The sequence below is a fragment of the Alligator sinensis genome, unplaced genomic scaffold, assembly GCF_000455745.1.
Source record: "Alligator sinensis unplaced genomic scaffold, ASM45574v1 scaffold13_1, whole genome shotgun sequence".
Classification (NCBI taxonomy): domain Eukaryota; kingdom Metazoa; phylum Chordata; order Crocodylia; family Alligatoridae; genus Alligator; species Alligator sinensis.
Genome location: NW_005841909.1, coordinates 3,046,465 through 3,059,618, shown reverse-complemented (window position 1 = coordinate 3,059,618; position 13,154 = coordinate 3,046,465). Strand labels below are relative to the sequence as shown.

The 13,154-nt window shown below is 40.7% G+C and overlaps 1 protein-coding gene across 3 annotated transcripts in view; it reads left to right on the top strand.

The window, feature by feature from the left end:
* The window catches only part of ESR2 (estrogen receptor 2), a 71,301-nt gene that overhangs the window by 31,361 nt on the left and 26,786 nt on the right, over positions 1-13,154 (top strand). For all 3 annotated transcript variants that reach the window (XM_025197962.1, XM_014517454.2, XM_025197963.1), the window contains exons 3-4: positions 1,712-1,887; positions 6,531-6,647. In XM_025197962.1, the coding sequence (XP_025053747.1) occupies positions 1,712-1,887; positions 6,531-6,647 (293 nt within the window). The remainder of the gene's footprint in view (positions 1-1,711; positions 1,888-6,530; positions 6,648-13,154) is intronic.

The window sequence follows — 13,154 nt, the reverse complement described above, 5'->3', positions numbered from 1 at the left end:
TTCCCTACTTTTGATGACCTACCTAAAAAACAGAAATCAGGCAACCAGCTTCATACCTGGTTCTGTGGCATTAGAGCTCTTAGAGAGAAACCTACTTGGTTCCTGTTCTGTATCCAGGAGGGGGACATGTTCCTGACTTTTTTACACTGTGTAAGTTTTTCACCAAACACACCAAAAAGCCTGCAGTATTCACACAAATTATATGTCTGTGAGGGTGTCTATGAATAAAACTTTTTAAAAAGAAGAAAAAAGCATTCAAATTAAAATTGTGACCGCTTGCTGTCACAAACAGTTGTTAGAAGATAACATCAGGGTTTGCATTTCTCCTTCACTTCCAGTTCTGACTCTTCTAAAGTGTGACACTATTGAGAGCAGTAGTCTTATACAAGTCTACAGAACAACAGAGTGAGATTAAAGAGGTTGTCCAGTTCATCTTGATCTTTATGAAGTTCTGCATCCTGAATGTCATGATTAGGCCAGCATGCATGGATTCTCATTCACCGCATAAGGATATAGTGTGATGGGGCACAGGCAGTGGTGGGTGCCAGGTGGCTGAGGCCGTGCTGCATGGGGAAGGGTGCCAGGAGGGCCCCAAGTGCCCTGATGGCTGCTGTAAAGGAGGGGGCTCTGGGCTGTGGGCCATGCGGGGGAGAAGGCGGGGGACCCAAGCAGCCCCCCCCGTCCTCCCTGCCCAGTCCTCTGCACCCACACAGCCCCGACTCCAGTCTCCCATACCCCCAGCCCATACTTACCTGGGGATAGAGCCCAGGTCCAGGTCACTGCAGCCTGCACCTCTCCTTGCCCTGCACATGCTGCAGTGTGCTGCAGCACCAGGGCAAGGGGCAGCCATAGAGACGGAGCTGCTCTGGCCAGCTACCGGTTGCCTGCCCAGCTTTTTTTCCGCAGGGTTGTTTTTTTTTGATACCTGGATATCCAGTTATCAAATTTTAAGTCTGCGCTGCAAATATGTAATACAGGGAATGTTTTTGTGTTCCCGGAGCCGCTTGCTGCACCTCAAACTGCTTTGAGATGCAGCAAGAGGCATGTGTGCGCTTGTGTTGATGCGCCCGTACGGGTTTTTCTGGTTAGTCTCAAAATGCCACTTCCACTTCTTATAAAAGACCTGCTTGGGTAAACCAACAAAAAAAGCTGTGTGAACACAAAATGGATTCAAAATGTATTTAATTTATCCAGAGAATATTCCAGTTAGAATTGTCCCTTGGCAGTAATCAGCAATAGCAGACTAAAGCAGAGTGCTGAAGACATTTAGAGGAACTAGTCAAAGACCAGACTCCTCTATTTTCTATTCTAGTTAGTGTTTATATTATGTGAGTCATAGCAGTACCTGAGATGTCAGCATATCCCTATACAAAAAATTCCTAAACACAAAGTTCAAACTTTGCAGCTCAGTTTCTATTCACTAGTTCATAAGAATTTCAGTTTCCCAGAGTTCACATGACTCACCTCAGCAGTACGATTCTAGTCACACACACAAGTACACACAGTCCCAAATTTGCCAGGCAACTTGTATTGATGATACTAGAGTGACAATATGTATTTTAACTAGATTCTGGCAAACTCTTAGCATACTCTCTCAGACTGAAACATGCTCAGTAATAATGAGGAGAAGATGAAGTGAATATAAAGAAAGACTGTAATATGTTCTGAGTTATTTTTGCTCCTTTTCATAACTGTTTCTCTCTTCCTTCAGAGAGGCATTAAAGAGAAAAGCAAGTGGCAATGATTGCACAAGTCCCATTGCAAATGGTTCTGGCTCAAAAAGAGATGCACACTTCTGTGCAGTCTGCAGTGATTATGCTTCAGGATATCACTATGGGGTTTGGTCATGTGAAGGATGTAAAGCATTCTTTAAAAGAAGTATCCAAGGTAGGAAAAACTCTTTTTGAAGACTTTACCTAGATAGTTGTTTTTTTTTTCCATAGGACCATTTACATAAGTACTATTTAAAATGGCCACTTGAGTTGGTCTGTTGACTTCGCATACAGCAATGCATTTATGTATAATAGAATAACAAGAGTTGAGTACCCTGCCCTTGGTCCTTTATGTTGCTGTCAGAGTGTGGGAGGGCTGGCAATGTCTTTAGGGGACGGTGTCAAATCTATCGCCTTTTAGAATCTGGGAGTAGATGCAATAAAGGAATGGCATGGCAGATTCCTTGGATTTTATGCAGTTCTGGGTTCAAAAGTAGATGCATTAGTTGAGCATAATTCAGGGAAGAGAATGGTTCGAGGGAGAATATGAAATAAAATGTAAAGCATAATCAGGATTTCAGCCATATTTAGGTAAAATCCTGAAGTTTTTTTTGTGGAGTCACTATTGCAGCTGTTCCTCACCAGAATTAAGATATACCTTCTAACCCATTATTAGGGAGGTCACTGCAGGAATGGGAATAGTTTCAAATATTGAAATTCATTGGGTGCATCTAATACAGTATTTCCATGGCTTCTGACTTAGCCTCTTGACTGGAATGGTTAGTGCTGCCTATGCTCTTTGGAGGCCTTGGGCCCTGAATCCCTTAATCTCAACTTCAGTAATGTCTCCCTTAGTGGAGCCAGGCCATATCTTCACTGCAAATGGGTGAGGTATGTAGAGGCCTCAAACAATGTTTAAGTATCTCTGTTTTTCTTATTTGCTGTGGGATTTAGTGATACAAATCTACTTGCATATACCTTATGCAACAGGTTAAACATTGCCATTTGAGTAAACCTTTGTAAAAAAGTGGTTGACAAATTAGTCCAGAGAGGGAAATAGCTAACATTAAAGTAACAATAATTGATATGAGAACCTTATGTGCCCACAGAATAAATTTGGTTTTGACGTGTTTTGTGCAGACTTATTTATCTGATACTCGTTTTGCTTGCCCATGCTTTATATTTGAACAAGATACCTGTTTTAGTCCATTGTACCCTTTGATGCACCTAAATGACTTACTTGGGGGTCCTATAAATAAAAATAAATGATTTTCTCTGCACAAAACATATTGTACGCTCTGTTGCATCCAGGCATGTTCAAGGTATTGCTGTTAAAACATCAGAAATTATTTACTAAAACCAGTTATGTTTAACCAGTTTTAAAGCGAGAAGTTGTTTTTTATTTATACTATGGTTGTATGTTTGTCATGTTGTTTTCAGGAGCAAGGCTTTTAGCTAGAATCCTTAATAATAAACTGAATTGAAATAATAAATTGAATTAATACTTGAAAACTGCCATAACTTTGCAAAAGTCAGTACAAATTAATTCCATCAGTGGTTATTCTTCTTGGTGTACTTAAATGCCTGTAGCTGCTGCAAAAAGTACTTGGGGATTACAGTTATTTTCTGAGATACAGTTGCAGATTGACTATTGTAATTTAAATTTAAGGGAGAAGCAATTTACTTTAAATTTAAATGGAAGGCTATGAAAAAATAAGTAGTCAGAGTACTTCCCATGGGTAAGATAACCATTATTTTAATAGACACAAATTAAAAAACAATATGCCTTTCTTTAACCTGGATCAGTGCTGCTTACTCACAGGAAAGATCATACTGGAGTTCAAGAGATCGGAACATAGTTAAGTTCTCTGTGAATGAAAATTTACTCCATATCCCAAAGGCAAGAATTTTGTAGGGTGATATCTTTTATTGGACCAATGGTATAGCTGGCATACAGTTAGACAAGCTCTCAAATGCAAGGCATTCTTCATCAGAAATCCTTACATCTCACATAATTTTTGGACTGCCATGGCTACAACATCACGCTTACACTCCGTATCCAGAATGGTGATGCTATAGAGATGGCCAATCCTAACTGTTCTCAAGGTTTAGGGAGAGGTGTTGGTAATGGCAAAGTACCTGTGTGTAGAAAAGAGGAGGGCGAATATTGTGGATGCACTCAATTCAACATTGCAATCTCTGCCAAAAAGTCTCTCAAAAAGTTCACTCAGTCTGAAGCTGCCCTCACTTCCCTTAAAGGAGATTCTAGGGAAGGCACTGAACGCTGAGCTCCTGACGACATGGCTCAGTTGAAACCAAAGTTGGCAGATAGAGGACCCTGAGTAGTATGAAAGCCCATGACCTCCAGCACTTAAAAGGTTTGGAGGCAGAACTTCTACCTTGAACCATGGTGACTGGAAGGAAATATACCCCGCTTGTCTGTGACTGCTGGGTCTCATAGAAAATTCTTCAACTCAGTCCTCCTTTTCTCTGATTCCTCAGTGAAGACTCATTTGGCCCTAAACGTGTCAAAACTTAGGGTGATTATACATCTGCTCTGGGAGTGTGTGTGGGGCTAATTAGAGCAGCTCCAAGAGTTACTCTAACTAAAACGCCTGGAGTTTCATGTGTATCAGCATGCCCGCGCTGAAAAATGGCAGCGGGGGTTCTTTAACTAAAGCTCATCAAACGAGCTTTAGTTAAAGCGCCCTTGCTGCCATTTTTCAGCAAGGGGCTTTGATACACGTGACACTGGAGCATGGTAATTGCTAGGCTCCAGCAGACTCGATTAATTGAGTCTGCTTCAATGCACTGTAATTACAGTGCGTCGGAGCAGGCTCACTGCACGTGTATATCTCGTTACACTGTACTGTTCAGAAGGGAACTTTAATGCATCTTCTCTGAGCAGACATGTTACAAGCCCAGAAACACCAGCAACAGTCTACAACATGTAAAGGTGGGGGAGATCAGGGCACGTACCCTATGCAACATGTTAACCAGTGCTCTTTAAGTAAACCTTTGTAGAAAAGTAGTTGTCAAATCAGTCCAGAGAGGGGAAATAGCTAAAATTAAAGTTACAACAATTAATGTGAGAACTTTATGTGCCTACAGAGTAAATTTGGTCTTGATGTTTTCTGTGCAGAATTATTTATGTGATACTCACGTTGCTCACTTATGCTTTACATTTGAACAAGATACCTGTTTTATCCATTGCACCCTTTGATGCACCTACTGCAGTGACAAGGAAGCAGGTGATGAATATGTTGGGAGATGGACCTGTAGCTAATAGCACTGGAGTGCTTCTGCGCACTCGGTGCCCTTGTGTAGAGGAGCGTGGGCTGTTGTAACTTGAACGGCTCCTCAGGGTTATCTGAATTATCCCAAGGCTTCTGAGTAGCTTAAAACCAGGGGGCTTAAAATCCTTTTCTGCATGACAGAGAATCTCACTCCTTGGTCTTGGGGGGAGTGATAAGGCAGTAACTTGTTTGTCAGTCCCATCTGCCAGCAGGAAATGGGACAAACTGTAATCGTATCTTTTTCTGAGCACTGTAGGTTCAAAACTTCAAGGTTGAAAAATATTTTAATTTTACAAGGAAAAGGTCACAATGGCTCTGGGAAAAGAACCCCTGAAGTACTCGCTCACAAACCCAGAAAACACAAATTCTCGTGTTACATCTATACATAAAATAGGTATTGTGGGGAAATAATATGTAGAAAAAGAAAATGAACAACAACAACAGCCCCCCAAACAAACAAAAATAACCTTTTGCAAAATGTTCTGAGAGGAAATAGAGAAAGAGCTACAAATGAATGTGACTGTTTTGTACTTCAGCTAATTTCTGAGAGGGAGACTTAACAGCAGCTGTCTTGATTTGTATTTAAATAATATAGGATGCTTGCAGATGTAAAAAAAATAAAAAGGAAATCCCCCCCAAATGGTGCTTTACTTTAAACTCAGCATGTTCCTGTGCCAAGCCCCGCGCATGCCCAGAAGAGGCAGCGTGTTACTTCAACCTGGCTCACCCAATGTCTGTAAAGATCAGGCGCTTTTGTGGGGCTTTTTTGGTGCTTTTATCTAACAGCTGATTGAATCAGCTATTAGCTAAAAGTGCCAAAAGACCCTGCTGAAGCGCCTGATCTTTACAGACACTGCATAGCCAAGTTGAAATAATGTGCTGCTGCTTCCAGTAAAGCACGGTTTGGTTTTGTTTTTTTAACATCTGCGAGCAGCCACGGTGACTTGCTTCAATAAAACCTCTCGGAGCAGATTCTTTGCTAGTGAGGCTCTCCTGCCTTCATTGGTGATGTGGCAATAAAGAACGGGTCTATTGACTTCAATCGTGTTAGGCTCAAGTGAGAGGAGGCGTTTGGTCAAATGTAATGTGATACTTTTTGGAACATGCTGATATTGAAAATCTGCCTTATTTCTAGAATCAAAATCTCGATTACATGTTTGTAACTCAGGTGCAACTTACATGAGTAAATTTTTCAGAAGCCAGTCGGGAACTTCAGGGCTTCCACCCTTTGGAAAGCTTTTCCATCTAGAGCCGTGTTTATACATGGTAGATGCTTATATGAAAGGCACTTGATGGAAGGCACTTGACCTTTTTCCAAAGCATGGAGATTGAAATGACTATATATTTTGGGTTTTTTGAAGATTAAAAAAAAATGTGACATACTGGTTTCTCTTTTTGGTACATCTTAGTGATGCATGCACATTTTTAAAACCACAATCTTTGAAACAAGTGTTTTTCCAACTTGTATAACAAGAGATTATTGTTAGAGCTTTAAGCCTTTCTTCTTTATACCCTGTTGCAGGACACAATGATTATATCTGTCCAGCTACCAATCAATGCACAATAGATAAGAACAGGCGCAAAAGCTGCCAGGCGTGTCGCCTAAGGAAATGCTATGAAGTGGGAATGATGAAATGTGGTAAGTTTTGTTTTCTGTTTTTTATTTGTTTTGAATCCCCTTGCCTTTTTTTGTTCACCTTCTAAGGTACATTTAGGTCCTGACCAGGCATGAGAGGTAATTAAAGTAAGATGTTGTTGCTTATCACTTTGGGAAGGAAACGTACTCAGGAAGGCCCAACCCTGCAATATGTAGCATGCAGCAAGGCTGCTGCAACCCTGTGGAGTCCTGCTGAAGGTAGTCCTGCCTGCACATTACCTACTGCAGGACTGAGATGCACGTGTTCCTGCTGTCCTTAGGATCTGACTCTGCAGGCACAGCAGCGGCACCTGAGCTAACTTTAGACTAGTTTGCTTCGGTATTGGTAGCTGTGGCAACCCAGAGCTCTATCGGGGCTAATTTACTCTGCTTCTTAACAGAACGCCTTGTGACTGTAGTGTAGACATATCCTAAGAGATGGCATTTAAAAGGTAAAAAATCAAACTGAATGGTAAAAGTTGAATTTAATGGTGTTAGGCTTAAGTGAAACAAGCCTTTTCGTCAAATGTGATGTGATACTTTTGGAACAGCAGCAATATGCTGATATTGAAAATCTGCCTTATTTCTTTTTACAGTGCTGATTACTCACTATTTACATTTGCTCTATTCAGGCAACAAAAATAGGATAGGAGAGCACATGTAGTAATGCAGAACTAAAAGGCATCTCCTAGGTCACTGACTCCAGTGCCTTGCTAGAGAAGGAAGCCATGCCGTATCATTGCATTAATAAACTTTTCAAGGTTGATTTCAAAACTAGCCAGGTTTTTTCTGGTCAGCCCTTCTCCTGCTGGAAGACTGATTTAGAACCTCTCTGCCCTGTTTAGAAACCTTCATCTTCTTTTCAACCTAAATTTATTCATGGCCAATTTGAATCTATTTGTTCTTGTGCCAGCACTGTCCTTTAGCTGAAATTGTTCTTTTCCCTTCCCGCTGTATTTATAGGCAACAATCAGATCCCCTCTCAGCCTTTGTGTTGCTAAGCTGAATCAGCCAAGGTTTCTCAGTTTTCCCTCTCCCCCTGATCATCCTAGTAGCCTTTTTCCAGACCTGTTCCAGTTTCACATCTTTCATGTTTACAGGTGACCAGAATTGCATAACTCCCAGATGAGGTGCCTTGCCAGTGCCTTGTACAATGTCACTAATACCACCTTATCTGTGCTGGAAATATTGCACTTGATGTATCCTAGGATCACATTCACCCTTTTTGTGTAGCCAGTTCACGTTGGTCATCCTGTGATTAGCTAATACACCCAGGCCTTACTCCTCCTGTGTCATTTCCAGGAGATGCTCCCCCATCTTCTAGCAGAAATTCACATTAGCCCTTGTGCTTTTTGCTATTAAATTCCCTCCTGTTTTCTTACTCCAGCCCCTTCCTATATGATGAGCTGATCCTTCTTTTTATTGACAATGTATTCCAGCTCATTACCAGGACACTTCCACTTTGTTTCTCTCTTGCTCTCATGAAGTCAGTTCCAAAACCTGTAAATGGAAATATAGCTACTTCTGAAAATTGCTATAGCCTGCCCATAAAGCCAAGTGTGACTGAGACCTAACTGGGTTGTAAAGTCACAAAGTCACAGAAGTGTAGGGGCTGGGAGGGACCTCATGAGATCATTGGGTCCCCCTGCTTTGGGCAGGAAAGACTGCTAGGGTCAAATAACCCCAGCAAAGTGTGCGTCCAGACTCCTTTTGAAGATCTCCAGGGTAGGTGCCTGCACCACCCCCACTGGGAGTCTAGTCCAGAGTCTGGTGACACGAACCATGAAGAAGTTTTTCCTTATACCCAGCCTGAGACCTTCTTCTAGGAATTTATGACCGTTGCTCCTGGTTTTTCCCTGAGGTGCTTTGGTGAATAGTTGTTCACCCTGATGCTCTCCCCTGATATATTTGTAAGCTGCCAACAAATCCCCCCGAAGTCTTTTCTTTTCTAGGCTGAACAGTCCCATATCTGTCAGCCTTTCCTTGTATGGGTGCTCTTCAGGCCTCTAACCATAGTCTCAGGGAAGTAGTTTTTAAAAGCAAGCAAAACCTATTTTCATAGCAGTTGGAAATGAAAACCATGAAAATGTATTTGGAAGCATTTTGGAGAAAGGATCTTTTTTGTTCTGTGGCAGTTTGATAAGAAGCCCAAGTCATTAATGAGGATGTGGCCATTATGGAGATACCAATAATAAACAATAACATAGCAATCCAAATTTTGGTTTGTAGTGCCAGTTGAATATCTTTATGTCTTTATGAATGCAGAATTGTAGCTTATTTGTGGGGTGGGAGATGTACAGCTCTAGTTTTCAGCATCTCAGACTAAAACTGACCCTTAAATGTGGTGGTTATCTAAAAATTAACACGAGTGTCTCATTTCTAAAAAAGCTGAATGGAAAGTGAAAAGCAGGTTTTATGAATTCCAGTTGAACATTCTGTCCAGTTCAATTTCCCTTGCCAGTAAAAGGAAAATAAAAATGACATATCTGGTAATCAAACCCACTTGCCTCAAAGCATCTAATCAATTCAGTTTCAAGATATCTCTAAGGAAAAGGTGATGTTCATCAACGTTATGCCTTCGGTTACTGTGAGCAGCAGAAGCGTAGCCTCGTAGTTTAGATTTTATGAGCTGTCATGCCATTCTCCATCAGGCAACATTTCCATTGACTTCTGTGCATATTTGCATTTTTAAGTCTCCCTATTTGTCTCTTGAGACACAAAATGCTATTTTTTCATGAAACAAAGCATTGCATTTCTGACTCATTTTTTTGTCCTTGTTAGATGTTTGCTTTAAACATCTTGTGTTCTTATACTGCTCCTAACTGGCAGGACATATTAGGGGAGGGATCGCTCTACACATGCCCTCTTTCTACAAGACCCTGAATTACATGAACTTGTTGGCATACCTTCCTTTTCAGGAGGGAGAGTTCTCTTTCTCCTAAACTGAAATATTTATTTTTTCCCAATTCACTGGCTAATGAGTAGTTTGGTCTAGGACAGGATGTCTGACAAGGAAGGAGGGACTTTGGGTCAGCAGAGGCTGTTTACTTTGGTAGAGGGATTTTGTTACTCACCCTTAGCTTCACCATTTCTTTTGTGTACCTCCTGCCACTGCATGGAAAGTGTCCATTAATTAAACCCCAAATCTGGCAAAGCTCGTATTAATGTAACTTCAGATTGAACAGCTACCAAATTCTCCTTTGGGGCTGAATCTATACAAGCTCTAAATATACATATTTTTAAATAAGATTGTATTTTACATCCACCCTTTTTATAAAGAGTGGAAGGCATCATTACAAAAGTCATGTCTAAGAAGTCAAATTAACAGGTTACAGCTCTATTGGTAAAGTATATGTTTAGGAACTTTGTATTAAGGTGTAAATGAAGATTTATTATGGGGAAATAACATTACTATGAAAAAAGGAAAAACCCCTCAGACACAGCATCTGCAAAATTCACCTTGGGAAGTCCATGTCACTCACTCTGCAGGCCAGGGAAGAACAATGTCCTGCTAAATTGCACCTTGGAGAAAACACCTCATCAGCTTCAGCAGAAACTTGACCAGCTGTGGAAAAGTAACTAATACACCATCAACTGGCACAAGGGGAAAACCAAATTTATGCAAGTTACAAGTAAAAAATAAACCCAGTCCAGCAGGCTCAGGCAAAGCGTAGCAGGAAAAAAAGGATAATTTGCAGGTGATGTATATGCATCACCATGCTGATTAACCTCTCTACTCAAACCTGTCCTTCCAGGAAATATGGGTGTCTTTGCCCACAACTTGTCTTACTTTTTCAGTGTGGACTGGGAGCTCCTTTACAGCGTTGGAGGAGCTGAGGCGATGCGGAGTTCCACTGCTGAGTATCTTTTGGAGCTTTCTGGTATTGTCCTTGCGAGCCTGACATGGACTGAGCCATTTATCCAGGGCAGTCACGAAGAGGGGAGGTACTTCATCTTTTTGCTATACTATCCACTATTGCTTGCTGGGACTAGAATAAGTCTCCTCATAAATAAGTGTGTAGGGTTCCTGTTGGACTGGGTTTATTTTTTTCTTCTGTGACATTTCCCTCTCCACCCTCAAGAACTTTGCATTTTCTCCTTGTGCTGGCTCTGAAGGACGATGAAAGGCAGAATCTGACTCTCAAACTTCGGGGATGGGGGAGAAGGTCATTAATGGATCATCCAAATCTTGTCTTTGGATACTTGTATCGGTCTCCATGGTCCTGTAAAATAATTTGTACAGACTTGGGCCAGTTAGAGCTGCCAAGGGCAGGGGTTAATTGTCTTTCCCTCCACATTTAAAAATTGAAGTCACAATTTGTTAGATGGTACTTCCAAGTATTGCAGATTTCTTACTATGGTGTTTAGGCATTTAAAGAAAAACAATTTTTATAGTAATCCCTGAACTTCAAATAGAGTAACTGTACTGGGTTTTATTCTGACTACATTCAGAAGTAATTTAAGCTCTTGTTCTTCGATGCCTGTAGCAGGCGAGCTGCTTTGCTTTCAGAAGACCTGTAACGAATTTTGTAGGAACTCATTCAAAAACTAAGAATGAAATTTCATTTTAATAGGTCCCTAACATCGGGTTTCTGTGATGATTTGAGGCCTGAGTTTTACTACTGTGTATCAGTGGAAAAAAAATTGAAGCCGAAATATTTAATTGTAAAATTTGAAGTTCATATCAACTGGTTAGTGGCATAAGTTACCATTTGGGTAGGAAAAGCAATGCTGTAGACAAGTAGTGCCTGGTGCCGCCCCCTCCTGGCCCTTCCACATGGATTGGGTGCTGGGGCCCTGCACGGCCCCTGCCAAATCCAGCATGCAAGGCCTGGGGCTCCCTACAAGTCCAGATACTTGACAGTGCAGGAGTGGTGCCACCACTTTCCTGCTGCCAAATTACTGCACCAGTGAGGAATCCTGTGGCCAGGTGACATGGCACTGTGGACCAGATTTGGCTGCAGACCGGGGATAAGTACCCCTGCTCTAGACCTTTAGGCAAATGTCTAACCCAGCAGATGTGCACAGTGTAATATGAATATGAAGCGATGCTATGGTTAGCTACATATTGTATTGTTCTAACTCTTCAATAACTACATTAGAGGGTTTGCAAAACTTGCAAATCATAAGTCTTACTGCAATAGCCAGTGTAATTAATTTGCAGTGAAATCTTCCTTGAAGATCATTTGCAAACCCAATTAGCCACTGATATAACAAAGAAATTGCGTGATCAGTTCACAGTGTTCAGTTAGAGAACAAAGAAAGCTAATTTGGGTATCTGATTCTACCTGATTTTGTTTGCTCTGCTCTGGTGTTGAGTTTTGTTAGGCAGGACAGGTGTGAAGGCAGTTTTGCGGTAAGGCATTTAGTAGAAGCTCCTGTGTACAGTTAATTAGTTTTTCTCTGCAACAGAAAAGGATCTAGTAAAATGTCAGCAAGAATATTTTTCAGTGTGGACTGGGAGCTCCTTTACAGCGTTGGAAGAGCCGAGTCAATGCAGAGTCCACTGCTGAGTATCTTTTGGAGCTTTCTGGTATTGTCCTTGCGAGCCTGACATGGACTGAGCCATTTATCCAGGGCAGTCACGAAGAGGGGAGGTATTGGTCATTGTCCGCATTTTCCAGATTGGATATTGAGAAACAGCTTTGAATTAGTTGCCATAAAGGGATATAAGAAAGTCTGTGGCAGGTGAGAAGCAAACCCAGACTTCAGTGCCTTTCATACACATAGCTTCAAATATCCATATTTAGTTACACCAAATATAGAGTTGGTCCAGTAAGCCTGCGATGAAAACATTCAAACCTAGACCCATATATAAAAATGTAGACGGAAAAACATATTAAGGGTGTGAAATATTTTAAAAGAAAGCATGGAAATGTTTTGGTAATTCAAACAGCATTTGATCAACTTAAAGCTTGTTAGATCATGACTCCCTAATTAACTGGAAGATCAAAATGCTATGTTGTGTTAGTCATGTATTACTGTAATTGCCTTTTTTTCAAAACTAGACAAAATAAATTTTAATATCAAATTAAGTAGCGTCCCCTTCAGTACTAATGAGATGCATTCTTCATGTGTTGGCAAGTGAATCATCCTTTGTTATGACAACTTAAGGTAATCAAACTAAATTCAAATTATAATTCAATTTCCTGTTTTACTTTTTTCTTTACCATAAAGTGCATTTTTAGTAGCAAAAACGGTCTTTTAAGAAGAGATGTCATAACTCTAGTATATTTTGATATTTTGCACTGGATGTGTAAGGGAGTTAGTTTTACTGAAATCAAGTGCAAGTTTTGTTATGTTTGAAACCTAGCACAAATGTTGACACTTACATTAAAAACAATGCCAGTATTGAGAAGAAATTTGAATGGATTGAATAATGCATGTTACAATAATTTAAATGAATGTGATGTTTTGTTGGGAAGATGCTGTCAAGCAATTGTAATTTTAGTAAAGCCTGTATGTATCACCACTTGGAAGATAATATGAGGACAGATAGTTGGGCTGAAG